At 49.6% G+C, this 18808-nt stretch overlaps 1 protein-coding gene across 3 annotated transcripts in view; it reads right to left on the bottom strand.

The window, feature by feature from the left end:
• Positions 1 to 3128: 3128 nt before the first annotated feature.
• The window catches only part of Scnn1g (sodium channel epithelial 1 subunit gamma), a 31211-nt gene continuing 15531 nt past the window's right edge, over positions 3129 to 18808 (bottom strand). For 2 of the 3 annotated variants that reach the window (XM_048333036.1, XM_048333035.1), the window contains 8 exons: positions 18527 to 18690; positions 11528 to 11626; positions 8627 to 8744; positions 7700 to 7778; positions 7561 to 7618; positions 7329 to 7390; positions 4736 to 4811; positions 3129 to 4492 (listed from right to left, as the gene is read on the bottom strand). In XM_048333036.1, coding sequence (XP_048188993.1) covers positions 4112 to 4492; positions 4736 to 4811; positions 7329 to 7390; positions 7561 to 7618; positions 7700 to 7778; positions 8627 to 8744; positions 11528 to 11626; positions 18527 to 18690 — 1037 coding nt within the window. In that variant the 3' untranslated portion in view covers positions 3129 to 4111. The remainder of the gene's footprint in view (positions 4493 to 4735; positions 4812 to 7328; positions 7391 to 7560; positions 7619 to 7699; positions 7779 to 8626; positions 8745 to 11527; positions 11627 to 18526; positions 18691 to 18808) is intronic. The other variant, XM_048333037.1, reaches the window with a different exon arrangement.

The following is an 18808-nucleotide window of genomic DNA, read 5'->3' as shown; positions in this document are numbered from 1 at the left end:
CTCCACTGTGATGACAGAAATGTGGCACTGGGGTTGGGAAGGCGTCGAAGCAGGAAGTGCATGGTGCAGGCTATCCTGTGATGTGTGGTCCTGGTGTTGTGTGTGAAGGGGGCACAGGAGGCAGGCATTTCCATGAAGAGGGACCCCAGCCTCCCCATGCTCAGCTGCTTCTCCAATATTGGGGTGCTGGGGAACCTCTCTTCCTCTCTTGACCTTCTTTTCCTTGATGATGACCTGTTTTGCACTCCTTGCCTAGCTCCCTCATGTCTCTGACTGGCCCAAACCTCTCTCCAGAGTTTTCATTCCCAAGGAAGGTTGGAGTTTGTTTTTTCCCCCCACAATGCCCCTTGCAATTAGGTTCTCAAGGCTCATGCTGAATTGGGACAGGGTGGGGTGGGGGAGGTAGGGCCCTGGCTCTCAAGAGATGGTTTGTGGGTAGTGGGGACATGTCTGAGATTCAGGGAAGGCAAGTCAGAGGAACAGAGAGGTCAGTAGTTGGGATAGCTGGAAAATGTAAGGGGAAGCCAGGCATGGTGGCTCATACCTGTAATCCTGGCTACTCAGGAAGCTGAGATCCAAAGGATTATAGTTCAAAGCTGGCCTGGATGGAAAAAGTCCATGAGATTTCACCTCCAAAATAACCAGCAGAAAAATCAGGCCTGCAGGTGTGGGTTAAGTGGTAGAGTAACAGCTAAACAAGCAAATTGAGCAAACATGAGGCCCTAACTTCTAATCCTAGTACTAGGAAGGGAGGAAAGAAGGAAGGACGGAGGGAGGGAGGGAGGAAGGAAGGAAGGAAAGAAGGAAGGAAGGAAGGAAGGAAGGAAGGAAGGAAGGAAGGAAGGAGGGAGGGAGGGAGGGAGGGAGGGAGGGAGGGAGGGAGGGAGGGAGGGAGGGAGGGAGGGAGGGAAACCTTGGAGTCTTGGCCATAGTGGCAGTTCATAAAGGACTGTTGGAATAATGTCTGTCTTCCCCAGCCTTCCTTCTGTCCTGGGATCAGGAGGCTCTGGGCTGAGCAGACCACATCCAAAGCAAGAGAGACCCAGGAAGAGATCCCCGGGGGCCTCGGCAGACTAGTTCCCTGGGAACAAGCTTCCACAGAAAAGATTCTCTGCATTGTACATTAAGGAAACAAGCTCTGGCTGCTGGTCATTGGCAGGCCTCTCTAGGCCTCTCTGAGCCTTATATTAATCTTTTTATTTTGTCTGTAGGGCTTGAACTCCAGGCCTGGATGCTGTTCCTGAGGTGTGTTTTTGTTTTTGTTTTTTTTTTCTCAAGGCTAGCACTCTACCACTTTGAGTCACAAGGCCAGTTCCAGTTTTCTGGTAGTTCATTGGAGATAAGAGTTTCAGGGACTTTCTTGCCCAGGCTGGCTTGAAACTGCTAGCTTCAGATCTCAGCTTCCTGCATAGCTAGGATGACAGGTGTGAGCCACCGGTGCTGGGCTGTGCCTGTCTTCATTTGCAAGGGTATTTGAGCTGCTAGAAAGACAGGAGCTGAGGCTGTGCGTGGTGCTTTGCAGAATCGCTAGCAAACAGGAGCTCAATAAATATGCCATCTATCATAACTTATTTTATTTTATATTAGCTCTACAAACTTCCCCTGAATGCCCACACTTATACTCAACCCTAACCCTGTCTAGGGGCAAAGAACTAAGACACTAAATTCCTGTCTCCACAGGGCTGCCATCTAAATGAGAAACATCAGCGAATAAAAAACACTTCACCAGAAGGTAGAATTTTTATAGTGGTGAAAACTCCAACTTCTTAACGGGGGTTGGGGTGGGGAGCTGAGCCTGGGTGGTAACAGGTGCACATTTGATGGGGAGGGCTAGTGGAGGAGAAAGGGCAGTGCTTTGGCTCAGGAGGAGCCAGGCAGGAGTTGGGCAGACACAGCTGGAACCAGGACTTGGCACACCCATCTACCAGGGGCCAATTAAGCCCGAGGCTGGCGGTCTCTTTGGACACGCCCAGCAGCAACCTTGCTGGAAACCTCCCTAACTCTGCGATCATGCCAAAGCAGGTGGATTCCACGCATGCGGGGGGCCACCCCCAGCTCCCCTCCACCTGCCTTGGGGTGGGAGGGTGGGGGAGGAGGAAGCTCCCCTCCAGGGAGAGAGACGATCGATGCCACTTCCCTGTCTGCACCGGCTACAACCACCACAGTCCAGACTGCATGGGAATCAGGTTCAGCCCCCAAGCTCAGCACCCTGAAACCTGAGCAGCCATCGGCCTTCCCTGTGGAGCCCACTCCCCAGGGGAGGGACAGCCACCCAGGGTCACCGTGACCTCCTGTCTGCCTGCTGCCTGGCACAGCTCCCAGCCCTGCCCTGGCCTTGATTTCCAGCTACAGACCTGAGGTGGGGCTGAATTTGGTGTCCACAGGCCTAGACAAGGTCCCCATAGCCATCCTCCACAGGATTTATTCTGAAATGCAGACCTTGGCCCCCCCCTCCCCCGTGAAGGACTCCCACTCCCTCTGTCCTGGATCTAGGGTGCCGAGCCCACATCCCTTCCTTCCTACTCCAAATGACATCACCTCCAGGGTGGAGTGATTAAAATGCACCTTATCATACTCCAGGAGAGCTGTGAAGCCAGGCATTAGTGCTCACCCCATGTAATCCTTGCTACTCAGGAGGCTGAGATCTAAAGATTGTAGTTCATAACCAGCCCGGGTAGGAAACTTCGCAAGACTCTTACATCCAATTCAGCAGCAAAAATCTGGAAGTGGAGTTGTGGTTCAAATGGTAGTGCTGCTAACCTTGAAGTGGGACAGGGAGGGCCTAGGTGGTGAGTTCAAGCCCCGATACCAGTCCAAAAATAAGCAAATGGAAATCGCTAAAATCACTGTGTTCAAGTCCCAGCTCTGCAAATGTCTTGGCTCTCTTGCTTTGAGCAAGAAGCCTAGCCTCTCTGGACACCTGATTTGTATTTTTTATCGACAAGCTGGACCTCCTCTACGCCCTTTATGGGCTTAGCCAAGGGTCAGCAAGCTTTATCTGGAAAGGGCCAGAGAGGATGTACTATTGGCTTAGCTGCTTTGTGGGTTTGTTTGTATCTGAACTGCTCACCTGTACGAGAGAGAAAAACAGCAGCCACAAGCAATGTGCACATGAATGGACAGAGCTGTGTGTCAATAAAACTTTATTGATAGACCCTGACATTTGAATCTTGCATTCTTTTCACAAGTCACAAATATTCTCCTTTGCTTGGTAGGTATTTTTAGCTATTTAACAATGATGCACACACACACACACACACACATACACACTTTTAGTTCATGTATTTAGTCTGTGGACAGTCCCTCACTGTCCCTTAGTTTTCCTACATGCTTAGGATACCCCAGTATCCTGCTTTTGGGGTGGGGCTGAAGTCGAAGGTGTCCACAGGGCACTGAGCAGGCTCTCTGCACCGGTGGCTTGTTGGGGGGGGGGGACGGGGCGAGGTATTAGTGGTGGTCAAGAGAGGTCTGTTTTGGGGTGGTGCTGAGATGGGCTATGGAAAGAACAGCTGAGGGAGGGTATGGAAACATCATTTGGCCTGTGTGTCCAGTTGTGCTTTTGAACGAGCCCCATTCTGCTTTGGGGAGGGCCCAGGCTTAGCTGCCCACGCCACGGTCCCGGAGTGGAACACCTTTGCTGTATCCCTCCCAAAAGATACTCCCAGGATCGGGGCTGACTGCCCCAATGTCCGTGGCTGGGAGCAGCTGCAGGGCCAGCCCTTCCTCTTGTCTTTGGTGTGAGGCAGTGGCTGTCCAGACCTGCTACCTAAAGCCATATCCTCAAGCCCCAGCCCAGGCCAGGAAAGTGGGGGACGCCCTGGGCCTGAAGTTTGAAAGCATCCTTCTCTCTCCCGACCCAAGGAAGAACGCTGTGCATGGCTTCCACTGAGGCCGGGCCCCCCATTGCCTCCGCCTCAGTCTCCTGGGCATGCCCAGTGTGGACCACAGGCTCTCACTCCTCATGGCCTGGTCACAAGTGAGAATGATGGGCAGGGCCCAGAAGGTCCTGCTTTGTTCTCAGGAGGTCCCCTCCGTTTGGGGGACCAGGGCTAAGTCCTCAGACCCGTCCAGAGCAGGGGGTCCTGATCACCCAGTCCTTCCCTCTCCTGCCTCAGGACTCACTGGGCAGCTGGGTGTCGGTGAGCTGGTGGGAAAAGGCTCTCTCCAAGCGCAGGGTGTTGTATGTGGGAGGCGGGGTGCCTGGCACCTGGACATCTGGAGCTGGAGGCAGGCGCATGGCAGAGGTAAATGTGGGTAAATCATTGTCTATATCGAGGGCTGGGTTGTCCTGGCCCTGCTGGCTGGCTGAAGCCTCAGAGCCAGAGGGAGCCTGCTTCTGGGCCCACCACTCCTTGGCTTTCTGCCACTGGCGTCGAGCGATGATGGAGAAGAAATCGATGAAGAAGACCTCGATGATTTCAATGACGCAGACGACGGAGCAGCTCATCCACAGGCCCAGCTGGCCACCGAAATTGGACAGAAGCATTTCGATCTGCAAGACAGCCACGGTTCCACCCTTGAGGGCAGCCCTACGCCACCACAACTCATGCGGACCCCCAAGGGAACCAGAGGCAGGCCTGATCCCCTCCTGCTTGCCTGGAGCACCTGAGCTAGGATTCCAGGCATGAGCATGGGTGCTCAGCTTCACCGCTCAGGCTGGAGTCCCCAACCCCCACCCCAATAGACTGTTTCCCAAGGCCAGACAGGTGGACACATTTGCAAGCCCAGAACTCACACTGTTGGCTGGACTCTCCATGATAGACCTCTGGTTCAGATCTTTGTAGAATATCAACAGTTTGGCCAGGTCTGTCCTGTAGAAATAGCAGCAGGTAGCGCTCAGGTGGGTCAGGAACCTTGGTGCTGAGCTGGGTGACCCTGCCCGCTCCCTCTGGAGTTCTGCATCCGGGGTTCTGAGCTGGGTGACCCTGCCCGTTCCCTCTGGCCTTCAGCATCCGGGGTTCTGAGCTGGGTGACCCCGCCCGCTACCTCTGGCCTTCAGCATCTGGAGTTCTGAGCACCCTGAACACAGTGTATAAGAACCTGTCCTTTCCTCTCTCCCAGAGCTTATCCCTAGCTGGTTTGGGGTCTCAGCTCATTATTGATTCCACAACTATTTTTCCAACTTCCAGATCAAGTCAGTCCACCTGCTGTCTGCCACAACACTCGGCTCTTCATCAAAGTGACATTGGTCATTGTGTGATTGCAATCTCAAATACACATAGGGAATGAGGAAGACTTGGGGGGGGGTGGTAAGACAATAGGGGTGATACCCAGCTAGCTTTTATTCAGCACTTCCTGAGTGGTCAAGCTTTGTGAAACAAAAAACGCCTTTCTGCAAATTAACTCACTTAAGCCTCACCAACTCTGTGAAGTGGGGAGGGAAGGAAGTGTATTCTAACCATCCCTCCCCCACCCCTGCCCATTTCACAGAAGTGTAAATGGACATACAAGTCAGTTAAAGAGTCTGCCAAGGACTGTACAGCTAACTTTCACCCGAGACAAATATTTAAACCCCAACAGTTGTGGCTCAAGTCTGCGTCCTTGACTGCCATTCAGAACCATCTCTTGGAGTGGCACACGCTTAGGTCTGTGCTCATTCCAAAGCGGCAGCTATTTACTTAGATGGTTGGCACAAGGCCAGTATTGAAGTTCACGATTTCTGGGCATTTTGATCTTTTCTGAATGGTGGAAATTACGGGTGACTCCTGGAGGGTTCAAGATTTGGTAAACGTGGTTGAGTGTTTGCAAAAGCTTGGCCTAAGTCTGTTTGTATCACTAGAACACAAGCCCTCTGGGGAGATGCCATGAGTGTTTGGCCACGTGGTGCCCCCAGAAGCCACACAGCACCTAGTGTCTACCAGCTGCTGAGTGTCGAAGCCACACTGTCCCTGTGCCCCAGCCCTGGGAGGGGGTGACAGCCCAGGTTGGGCTCCCACATCTCAGCTGGCCCTCTCCCAGGACACCCTGTCTCCCAAGTCCAGCCTCACTGAGTTTTCACTAAAGGTCTCTTGGACATAACTGAAGAGGAAATGAAATGCGAGGCTCTAAGGAGTATTTCTTTTCTAAGTTGTGCTGTATCATTCATGAGATATGTTCACGGGCTATGATCAGTATCTTTTACAAAATTAAAAAAGAACAGGAGATGTGTGTTGAAAAGGATACTCAAAATATTCACCAACTGGGGTGGCCTAGGTACCAATGAGGCACATTAGCGCATGGGAGCAGTAGAATGGCTATGCGCTCAGCCCTCCTGCATGGAGGCCTTTCAGACCTGTGTGCTCAAGCAACAGTGCTTGGAAATTTTTCAGAAAGTAACTTGTATCTGTCCTGAACATGTACCGACTTCCTCCCTTCCTTCTTTCCTTCATTCCTCCCTCCCTCCCTTCTTCCCTCCCTCCCTTCCTCCATTCCTTCCCCCTCTCCCCTCCCTCCCTTCCTTCTTTCCTTTCTTTGTTTCTTCTTCCTTTCTCATTTTTTCTTTATCTTCCTTTTGCCTTCTCTCCCCTCCCCTCCCTTTCCCTCCTCTCCCCTCTCCTCTCCTTTCCTTCCTTCTCTTTCCAGTACTGTGGCTTGAACTCAAGGCCTCACATGCTTGCTTGGCTTTTTTTAAACTCAAGGATGCCATTCTACCACTTGAGCCATACCTCTGCTCCTAGCATTTTGCTAGCTAATTGGAGAGAAAAGTCTCTCCAATTTGTTTTCCAGTCTGGCTTTGGACCTTGAAATGTCTCCAATCTCAGCCTTTGGAATAGCTAGGATAACAGGCATGAGCTACCAGCACCTGGCTATAAACTTTGTCTTGTCATTGTTTTCAATAAACAGTATGTTACAATAAGCATTTACATAACATTTGCATTGTGTTATGTATCCTGAGCAAACTAGAGATGTTAGCCCTAAAGTAGGAGGATGTGGTAGGTCCCATGCAAACACCATTTATTTTTTTGCATGAGGGATTTGAGCATCCTGGAATGTCAGTATCCACCGGAATGGGGAGGGTCTCAGACACAATCCTGTGAGCAGACTGAAAGACAGCTGTGAACAACTGGCTTGGCCCTCGTGCAGGAATCATCTGAGTCTTTGTACATTATAAGGAAATAGTATTGCCAGTTCGGTTGTATTTCTACTATACCTTCAATGAGTTACAATGTACAAAACATTTCAGGAGATGGATCATGGTCAAACAAACATCTGAGCGAGGCCTGGCTCACGATCAGGAGCTTGATAAATATTTGTTGACTGAATGATTGAAAGGAGAGGGCTGGGCAATGAGGAAACAGAGGAAGAGGCGGCGGACACAGGCAGCAGAAAGCGGGCGGAGGCCAGCTTACTTGTTGAGCTTTTTGTTGATTTGTTGGCCTTGGTCCCAGGTGAGGACAGGGAGCAGCCACTTCTGTGATGGAGAAGAAAGAGAGAGAATGGGACCTGGGATGTCCCCTGACCTCCCCCCTCTGCCTCTGCTCCCCGCCCCTCCTCCAGGCAGAGAGCTCCCCTCCTCTTGAGCCACCCCTAAGTTAGAAGACAGCAAGGACATCAGAGCTTCAGAAAGACAGTAGAACTAACCTCGGAGACTTCAGATGGCCACTGTGCAAGGCTGGTGGTCAGGGTCCATTCCTTAAAGCTTCGGGAGAGGAATAGAGTGAGGATGGTGGCTGGGGGTGGGGGCAGCCCTGCCCACGCCCTTGCCCAGGCCCACACTAACCTGCAGGTTTCCCTGCACACCGACTGGCAACCCAGCTCTTCCCGGACAAAAGCCTGGTACAGGTTGTAGTAGCAATACACTGACAGACACAGGACGTGGCAGTGTGAGCGTGGCAGCCGTAGGGCACCCCAGGACACCGTCCCCCTCACCTAATTATCCCTTCTCTCATGTCCTGCAAACAAACACTGGTCTGTGATCTGGGGAAACAGACTATTGGGGGTATCGAGCGCTGATGGCTCAGGCTTGCGTTCCTAGCTATATATGAGGTCAAGAGATGAGGACAGAGATTCAAAGCCAGCTTGGACAGGAAATTCGGTGAGACTCCTATCTCTAACAAACCAACAAAAAGCCAGGAGTGGAAGTGTAGCTCAAGTGGTAGAGTGCTAGGCTTGAACAACAACAACAAAAAAAGTGCCAAGCCCTGAGTTTAGGCCCTAGGAGCAACACCCCGGTCCGCACACTAATAATGAAAGTAGCAAAAGGCATGAGCTGAGGTTCAGGCAGCCTTTGGCCTGGGTTCAGTTCTATTAGTCTCTTGGCTATGTGACTTTGGGCAAGCTGCTTAACTTCTTTTTTTTTTTTGTCAGTTGTAGGACTTGAATTCAGAGCCTGGATGCTATCCTTGAGCTTTCCCCCTCAAACCTAGTGCTCTACCATTTTGATCCATAGCTCCACTTCCAGTTTTCTACTGGTTGATTGGAGATAAGAGTGTCATGGACTTTCCTGCCCGGGCTGGCTTTGAACTATGATCCTTAGATCTCAGCTTCCTGCGTAGCTCGTATGACAGGTGTGCGCTGTAGGCACCGGGCGTCTAGTGAGCATCTTAGACTTCCCTTAAGGAATGTAGGTGTGTTTCAGGATGAAGCCCAGCACTGGCCTAGCTGCTCCCTCTCCTGGAAGGTACAATGTTGGGGGTGGCATACTCACTCCAGTTGGGGTGCTGTTGGTAGTTGCAATAGTTGGCGCCTGGAGGGAGAGGCTGGCTGTACTGGGCACACCCACACTTCTTCACCATCTTTGTCTGGAAGCACGAGTACAGGCAGATCTGAAAGAGGAAACCCAGAGATGCCTTGAGTTACCTCCCACACCTCCTGGCCCTGGGAGCCAAGTGACCATTCCATGCCCCCCCCCCCCACCGTGCTAAGCAGGCATGATCCCCAACTGCCAAGGTACCAAACTAGAACATGTACCAAGAGGGCTGGGAATATGGCCTAGTGGTAGAGTGCTTGGCTCGTATACATGAAGCCCTGGGTTCGATTCCTCAGTACCACATATATAGAAAAAGCCAGAAGTGGTGCTGTGGCTCAAGTGGCAGAGTGCTATCCTTGAGCAAAAAGAAGCCAGGGACAGTGCCTAGGCCCTGAGTTCAAGCCCCAGGACTGGCAAAAAAAGAAAGGAAGAAAGAGAGAAAGAAAGAAAGAAAGAGAGAGAGAGAGAGAAATGTACTGAGAACCTACACTGAGTCATGCAGACCAGATAGAGCCAAAGCCAGAGTGGTCATTATTTCAATAGTGCTGATACCCCACACTCAAAAAAAATAGAGAAAAAGAAACAACCTCCAAGAAACGGATGGAAGCTGGGTGCTGGTGGCTCACACCTGTAATCCTACCTATTCCTCAGGAGGCTGAAACCTGAGGATCAGGGTTTGAAGCCAGCCTGGACAGACAAATCTGTGAGACTCTTATCTTCAGTTCACCAGCCCAAAAGCCAGAAGTGGAGGTTTGGCTCAAATGACAGCCTTGAGTGGGAAAAGCCAAGAAAAAGTGCAAGGTACTGGGTTTAAGCCCTAGTTCTGGCACCAGAAGAAAGGAAGGAAGGAAGGAAGGAAGGAAGGAAGGAAGGAGGAAGGGAGGGAGGGAGGGAGGGAGGGAGGGAGGGAGGGAGGGAGGGAGGGAGGGAGGGAGGGAGGGAGGAGGAAGGAAGAAAGAAAGAAAGAAAGAAAGAAAGAAAGAAAGAAAGAAAGAAAGAAAGAAAGAAAGAAAGAAAGGAAGGAAGGAAGGAAGGAAGGAAGGAAGGAAGGAAGGAAGAAGAAAAGAAAGAAAGAAAGGAAGGAAGAAGAAAAGAAAGAAAGGAAGGAAGGAAGAAGGAAAGGAAGGAAGGAGGGAAGAGGGAGGGAGGAAGGGGAGAAAGAGAGAAAGAAAAGAAGGAAAGAGAGAAGGAGAGTGAAAGAAAGAAAGGAAGAAAGGAAGGAAAACAAAAAAGAAAATGAAGGGACAGAAACATAATCCCAGCATTCCAATCCCCAGATCCACACCCTGCACCCTAGAGGATCATAAGCAATCAAAACTACCGGGACATCAAAGCTAACCGCAGGCAGCAGCCCCAAAGTCAGATGTTCTGGCTCTAATCTTCCTCTAACTGCCTTCCTGCTATGTGACCCTAAGCCAGTCACTTGACTTTAATGATACTTTCCCTTCTTCGTCTTTGAAACAAGAGCAATGATACCTATTTCCTCAGATTATTATGAGCACATTGTATTGACACGCTTGAACTTGGCTAGCTTAGCAATAAAAATTATCTGAGAGTGTCTTTCTAATGAGCTTACTTTTCCTTTGGGGCCTAAAGTCCCTATTATAAATAGACAGTCTCTGGATATTAGTTCCTTTGTATTTATTTTCTAAAGTAGAAGGCTTATTTATTGGAGGAAAGGTTTAGTGAGTATTTAGGGATGTGTGTGTGTGTGTGTGTGTGTGTGTGTGTGTGTGTGTGTGTACCAAACCTGGGGCTCAAACTCAGGGCCTGAGTGTTATCCCCAAACTTCTTTTTTGCTCAAGGCTAGTAAGCCACAGCTCCACTTGCAGCTTTTTGGTGGTAATTGGAGGTAAGTGTCTCATGAACTTTCTTGCCTGGGCAGGGCTTTCAACCATGAGCCTCAGATCTCAGCTTCCTGAGTAGTTGGGGTGACATGCGTGAGCCACTGGTACCTGGTTTATAAAAGTCCCTTTTTGCACAGTGTCTACCCCACCTCCAGGCTGTGCTGTGATGGGAATGGAGGGGCTCTGTGTGGAGGGTGGCTGGCCACTCTCCTGTGCCAGTATGCTGATCTCCAGGATGCTGATCTCTAGCTGGAAACCAACTGTAGCCTCCAGGGGAGGAGAGGAGACTTAAGAGCTCATCGTTCATTGCATTGAAGAGCTGGAAACCTCAGTGCATTCAGGGCTCAGTGACAACTATAAGCCACTCATGGGGTGAGAAGCAGGCACACCTGACCTCCCCGGCTTGTTGAATGGAACGGGTCTTCTCCTAGCTGGTCCTGCTGGAACCTAGGCTCCAGTATGCCAGCATCACCTTGTTTCGCAAGGCAAGCTGCACATCTGCAACTTGTGACTTTCCCTAGTTTTCAACTATCATCCGGGTTACGCTGGGGCATGCAGTGGCCTCTGAGTGGATCTAGCCGTCCTCTGGGATTGTGCAAAGGACATGACTTGTCCTGCCCACCCACGAATGAGGGACACACGTAAGCTGGTGAGCCAAACACTTGACCCCTCTGCCAATCACTCCCCGAATGGCTTCCCTCCCACCCCTCACTTGCCAAGGTCCCAAGTCAGCAAGCGGTTGCCCTCAGCTGTACATTGTGTTCCCCACAAACCTCAGTGAATCAATTAAGCTCTGGTTACAGACGATCCAGGAGGACTGGAACCAGCCGGCATCATTTGTTCACATGTTGAGGCCTTTGGACCAAACCCCAGAGCTCCGCACCCCAGTTCCTGGTGCCGGCCACGCCTCAGCCCAGGGAGAACTTGTCTCCTGGGTCCAAGCCACAATCTAGGCCTGGGTCACCCCCACCTTCTGCCCCCCTCCCCCACTGCTTCCCCGGATGAGCCATACCTGGAGGGAATAAGCGACCTTGTAAATGTTCTTGACCGGGACGTCGCTCCCGTCCTCCGTGCACTGGCTGTAGGGTTCGCTCAGCTTGAACGACTCTGTCTGCAATCACAGAGGCCCCCGTTTGTCTTTGCCCTCCCTGGCAGGTGAGAGCGGGGTCTCCAAGGGGAGGGTCCCCCAGTAGCCAGGTGGCCATTTTGTTGTTTCTTTCACACTGGCCTGGCACAGCGGCTCACGTCTGTCTTACTAACTACTCATAAGGTTGAGATCTGAGGATCACGGTTCAAAGCCAGCCCAGGCAGGAAAGTCCATTGAGACTCTTATCTTGAATGAACCACCAGAAAACCAGAAGTGGCGGTGTAGCTCAAAGTGGAAGAGTACAGCTTTGAGCAAAAAGAGCTCAGGGACAGTGCCCAGGTCCTGAGTTCAAGCCCCACAACTGACCAAAGGGAAAGAAAGATCCCAAGAAATCCCCAACAACTGAAGGTGATAGATTCCCTGATCTTAGGAGGTTCCCATTCTGGAAGGCAAACTCATCAGGGAAGCTGGGTAGAGAGCCTGGAAGGCTTGGGAGGATGAGGGTCGAGCTACAGAGTGACTGGGCAGGTGTCCCTGATGAAGAGCTTGGTCTTGGGGTCAGCTGAAGCATGAAATGGTAAGAAACAGCTAGCCTTGTGGGCAGATGGGGAAGAGTGGGCAGGAGGGGGTTAGAGGCAGGAGAGGCCATGACAGAACTATAGCCTAGCAGAGGAACCCAGGAAGATGACGTCAGAGAGGGTGCCAGAGGCCAGATCAGGCCCTGCTGAGAAGTTTGGATTTGGCCTCCTGAGGAATAAGTAAGCCACTGGCCCATCCACGGGATGTGGCCAGGAAGGGCCAGGAGGATATATGGGGACCATCCTCTGCCCGGGATTTCTCTCTCTCTTTTGTTGGTTGCAGGGCCTGGACTCAGGGCCTGGGCGCTATCCCTGAGCTCTTTTGCTCAAGGCTAGTGCTGTACCACCTTGAGCCTCTGCTCAACTTCCCATTTTCTGGTGGTTCATTGGAGATAAGAGTCTCACAGACTTGCCTGAGCAGGCTGGCTTTGAAATGCAAACCTCAGATCTCAGCCTCCTGAGAAGCTAGGAAGACAGGTGTGAGCCACTGGTACCCAACTTCCCCTCTCTCTTGAAAGACCCCATTGGCTTTGGGTCTTGCAAGATGGATGACTTTTAAGAGAAGTCTGGCAAAGCAGAGACAGCCTGGCTGGACACGAGACAGGCCTGTATTAGAAACAGTAAATGCCATGACAGCCAGGTAAGAGGGTGTGTGCCCTCAGACAAGCCAACCACAGCCATTGAAATTGTCTGAGACTCTGGCAGCCCAGGAGATCGAAGACATGAGCCACCACAGGCACCTGCCTAGAACTTGTCTTCCATCGCTAAGCTTGCAACTTGAAAGCAGCCATGTAAATAGGGCTGCATGAGCCAGCGGTGAGAAGGCTGTGTACAGGAGACTCTAGGAGCTGGGCTGACCCTCTTAGCCTCGCCCACCATGATGAGAACTAGTGGAGCCCCACTGAGTTTAGTATGGCTTCAGAGACTACCAGGTGAGGCCAGCCCACAGGGAGGTGGGTTGTTTGAGGCTACTTAGCCTTGGGGTGATTCATATGCAGCAAAAGCACATGATGCCAGAAACTGAACTCAGCCTCTCCTCTCCTCAACAAACAGCTCCTTGCCCTTGGCCTCAGCCTCATGCATTGCCTATAATGACAGCCCAAACAGTCTGGAAACATCTCTCCTTTTCATTCAGCCATCAGGACGTGTTTGGCAGCTCCCTGAATCAGCAAGCTATTCATTGTTCCTACTTGTCCTTTCTTTCTTGCTAGGACTATTGAAAGTCCCCCACCCAGGGCTGATGGCTCACGCCTGTAACCCTAGCTACTCAGGAGGCTGAGGTACAAGGATCATGGTTGAAACCAGCCCAGATGGGAAAGTCTCTGCACACACACACACACACACACACACACACACACACACACACACACACACACAGTCTGCCTAGACTTTCCCTTCTTCAACATCTCCTCCTGCCCATCTGCATCCCAGATGTGGCTGCCACCAACTGCCTGGTAACTCAAATCCACACACACCAGCTTTGCCTTCCAGATGCTTTCCTACCTGGCCCAAGTCTGCTTCCCAGTCTCCCCTCCCACTAGATTTTCTCCACTCCAACACATTAGTTCTTGTTCAGCAGGGAAAGCAGCTATTGAACAAGTAACTTCAAGTATACTGTAGGCCCAAATGAGTAACCTCAAGTATATAGTAGGTCCAAAGGAGTAACCTCAAGTATATGGTAGGCCCAAACAAGTAACCTCAAGTATACAGTAGGCCCAAACAAGCAACTTCAAGTATACAGTAGGCCCTCTGTATCAGAGCCTCAGCCAGACTGGTTCATGTTTTAGAGCACCTATCTAGCAAACACAGGCTTGGAGTTCAAATCTCAAAAATAAATTAAATGAGCAAACAAATAAATGCACAGAAGCACAAGAATTCTCACCAGCCTTGGTGTTCTGCTACATGGATCACATGTAAAAACTGGGTTCAAACCTCAGCCCCCCAACCCTAAATACCATAGACATGTGTGCTTGTGAAAGTAAGTTGTGGATGTATTTTAAGAGAAAATGGCCAGGCGCTGGTGGCTCACACCTGTAATCCTAGCTACTCAGGAGGCTGAGATCTGAAGATCAAAATTTGAAGCCAGACCAGAAAAGGCCATCAAATTCTTATGTTCAATGAACCACCAAAAAGATTCAAGTATAGCTATGGCTTAAATGGTAGAGCACCAGCCTTGAATGGAAAAGCTAAGGTACAGTACCCAGACCCTGAGTTCAAGACTCAGAATGGCAGATGAGAAAGTGCATGGGCAGACACACACACACACACACCCTCCAAAAACATAAAATGAAGGTAGGGTTTGCCTCAATAGTGGTGTTATCCATTCTCCAACAGTAATCTGTCCACGCCATTCATTTCCTCACCTACCACTCACCGCTCTACCCACTGTGCTTTGCTTTCTGTCCCATTTCTTCCAAAATGGCTCTGATGACCTCTTGCCAAACCTGGGAAGGTGGGTGCCTATGGCCTTTGACCTTGCCTGGCCTCTCAACAGCATTTGCCACCTTTGGCCTCCCTTCCTCAATTTACCTGATGCCACCTGCTCCTGCTTCTCTGTCCCAGTCATCTACATTCTTTCTGCTCAGCCCCTGCATGTCAGCCTGTTTGAAGGTTCTGTGTCAGTTTTGAGTGAGGGCATTTGTTTCCACTTCTAGAATGATCTCCTGTGTTCTGGCTCACAGTACCTGCTTCCTGGATATTTTATCTTCGCTCTGTTTTCCCAGAGGCATGGCAGGTTGGGCATGTCCTGAACTGAAGCAGTCATCATCTCCCCAAGAACACTGTTGCTCTCTTGTATTGCTCAACTCATAGTCTGACTTAAATACTCCTTGGATTTTCCTGGCTTTCCTTGGTCACAGCCTGTCATCCATACTGGGCCATCTCCACACCCACTCGCTCTGCATCCTCACATCTATTTCCTAGAAAACTGTAAATGTACTGCCTTCAGGAAATATTTCATCCATCCTCTCAATCACAAATTCAGACATCCACTCATCTACCCATCCACTCTTCCATCTATCCATCCACACATCTGTATATACAACCACCCACCCACCCACCATCCAATCCATCTACCCACCAATCTACCCACCCTCAACCATTCATTCAGACATCCACTCATCTGCCTATCCACCCATCCATCTATCCATCCACACATCTGTATATACAACCACCCACCCACCCACCATCCAATCCATCTACCCACTACTCGCTCAACCATTCATTCAGATATCCACTTATCTACCTATTCACCCTTCCACTGATCTCTCCACACATCTGTAAGACAACCATCCACCCATCTACCACCCACTCAACCATTCAGCCAGACATCCACTCATCTACCTATTCACCCATCCATCCACCCAGTCACCCATCCAGCCAGCCAGCCATCATCCATCTATGCATCCATCCACTCAGCCACGCACCCACCTACCTATCCACTAATCTATCCACTTATCAATCCATTCATTCACCTACCCATCCACTCATTCACCCACTCATTCAACTACACATCCGTGAATGCATGCATCCACCCATCCATCCTCCATGCAGCTATCTATCCATGTGGCTAATTTGAGAATCCACTCATCCATTCATCCAATACTGACTGAAGATATACTATAACAACAGAGCCTCATACAAGTCAGACAAGGCCTTCATTTCCAAAGAGATGGAAACTGTATCACAAAGGTGTTGAGTTGTATGCATTACTGGGGTATGGATGGACTCAGGAATTTGTGCTTGCTAGGCAGGTGTTCTATCACTTGAGTCACACCCCCAGCTCTATTTGCTTTCGTTATTTTAAGGTTTTTTTGTTTGTTTTTTTTTTCCAGTTCTGGGTCTTGCGCTCAAGGCCTGAGTACTGTCCCTGGCTTCTTTTTGCTCAACCACTTGAGCCACAGTACCACTTCTGGCCTTTTCTATATATGTGGTGCTGAGGAATCGAACCCAGGGCTTGATGTATGCAAGGCAAGCACTCTACCACTAGGCCACATTCCCAGTCCCTATTTTAAGTTATTTTTTCCCATAAAGTCTCATGGTTTTTTGCTCAGGCCAGCTTGGATGGACTTTGATCCTTCTACCTCCATTTCCTGAGTCACTGGCATTACAAGCAGGAAACACAACACCTGGCTTGTTCTTTGAGATGGAGTCTCCCTACCTTTTGCCTGGGCTAGCCTCAAGGAAAAATCTTCAACATTCTGAAAATTGTCTCCCCTCTTAAAAACAAAATCTCTCAAAGAAGGCTCTCCGTTGTGCTCATCTTTGAATTTTCAATGCTCTCAATAAAATAAGGCAAGTTTGATAACCAGTGACCTAAGTCTGATGACACCTATCAAAAATAAATTAATTCAGCCAGGTGCAGGTAGCTCACACCTGTACTCAGGAGTCTGAGATCTGAGGAATACAGTACGTAGCCTGCCTAGGCAGAAAAGTCCACGAGACTTTTATTTCAAACTAACCACCAAAAAATACCCAGAAGTGGAGGTGTGATTCAAGTAGTAGAGATCCAGCTTTGAGCAAGAAAGGTCAGGAACAGTGACCAGGCTCTGAGTTAAAGCCCCAGCCAGGACTGGCACAATAAATAGATAGATAGCTAAATAAATAAATAGATGCATACATAAATAAATAAATTCACTAATTAATATGAAAATAATGAAGTATCCCCTGGCTGACCTTTTTGCAATCCCTGCATTTTTGTTATTGTCCTAAATAACGCAAATCATATCTAGACCGGGGCCCTGATCTGTAACTTTGATTTTTCACATTTCAAACTTGATGGAACAGAAATTTTGTTTACCCACTGTTAGTGAAGAGAATATGTCAGGTGCCGGTGGCTCACACTTGTTATCCTAGCTACTCAGGAGGCTAAGATCTAGCCTGAGCAGACAAATAGAGAGACCACCAAAAAGCCAGACATGGAGCCATGGTTCAAGTAGTGGAGTGCCAGCCTTGAGTGAAAAAGCCAAGCAAGGTCATGAAGCCCTGAGTTCAAGCCCCCGTACTGGGACAAAAATTAACACATAAAATTAAACGTAAAATAAGCAAATAATAAATACAAAACAGTAACATGAACAGCCAGGCACTGGTGGCTCACTCCTGTAATCCTAGCTACTGAAACCTGGTCAGTCTGGACAGAAAAGTCTGTGAAACTCTCATCTCCAATTAACCACCAAAGAAAGGCAGAATTGGAGCTTTGACACAAGTGGTAGACAGAAAGAAAAAAAAAATTCAGGGACAGAATGCAAGCCTGAGTTCAAACCTCAGGACATGTACCCCTTTGTACAACTACTTAGAGATAATACGAAATAAGTGCAAATTAAAGTTTAAATAAATAAATAGTTCTTTGAAAGCCAGATGACTTTCCATGGTCTTTGGGCAGTTGCTTAGAGGCCTTGGTTGGCCCTGGTTGGCCTGGGAACATCCCAGAAAGTCTGTGAATTTGGTCTCTTTGTGTTATGGACAAATGTATTCTAAGTGTCTAGGGCTTGTTTCCTCTTTTGTAAGTTCTAGAAAGACTAGCATTCTGGGCACTGTCCCTGAGCAGCAGCAGCTTCTTCTAAGTCGTCGTCTTCTTCTTCTTCTTCTTCTTCTTCTTCTTCTTCTTCTTCTTCTTCTTCTTCTTCTTCTTCTTCTTCTTCTTCTTCTTCTTCTTCTGTTTCTTCTTCTTTATCTCAAGGCTAGGGTTCTACCACTTAGCTTTCTGTCACTTGGTTTTTTATGCTCAAGTCTGGCATTCCATGACTTGAGCCGCAGCTTCACTTCCAGATTTTTGGTACTTAACTGGAGGGACTGGTAGTTAAAACTCAGGGACTTTCTTGCCTAGGCTGTCTTTGAACTGCCTGAGTGTTAGGATTACAGGTGTGAGCCACTGGCACCTGGCCACCTTTTTAGAGGATGATGATGATGATAGATGATGTCAGTTGTGAGGCTTGGGCACTGCCCCTGAACTTTTCTTCTCAAAGCTAGTGCTCTACCACTTCGAGCTACAGCACCACTTCTGGTTTTCGGGTGGTTAATTGGAGATAAGGTCTTACAGACTTTCTTGCCCGGGTTGGCTTCCAACTGTGATCCTCAGATCGCAGCCTCCTGATTACCTAGGATGACAAGGGTGAGCCACCAGCCCCAAGCTTATCTTTTAGTTTTTAACAAAGGAGTTTCCTTAAATTCCTTCCCCCAGGAACAGCTGTTTGTCTTCACTTATATGGAAGAAATTTCCGGGATGCTCACAGGCTTAGCCACTGGGAAATACAGCCATGCTTTCTTGGAAGCAAGCATCCTTTCCCATAGCTGCTCGTCATCAGTTGTCCGCCACCCCAGGCCTAAGCGAACCAGAACATTCTCTTACCAGGTGCATTCCTATGGAGGTTGACATGGCGGTCTCGATCTCAGTCCCCACGTCTTCGATGAAAGGGTATTCATTCTGTCGGTGGATCAGCACCTTAGCCCCAGTGGAGGATACCAGGTAGGGGTTGTACTCTTCCTCGTTGATGTACAGAATCACCTGCAGCCCTGAAAGACAAGGCAGAGTGCTGAGGTCACCAGCCAGTGGGGCCACACAAAACATTCTCGCTGAGTGAAGGTGGCTGAGATCTGAGGATCATGGTTAAAAGCCAGCTGGGGCAGAAGT

The sequence above is a fragment of the Perognathus longimembris genome, chromosome 23 (assembly GCF_023159225.1).
Source record: "Perognathus longimembris pacificus isolate PPM17 chromosome 23, ASM2315922v1, whole genome shotgun sequence".
Classification (NCBI taxonomy): Eukaryota; Metazoa; Chordata; class Mammalia; order Rodentia; family Heteromyidae; genus Perognathus; species Perognathus longimembris.
The sequence above is the reverse complement of the archived record's forward strand: the minus strand, read 5'-3'. Positions and strand labels throughout refer to the sequence as shown.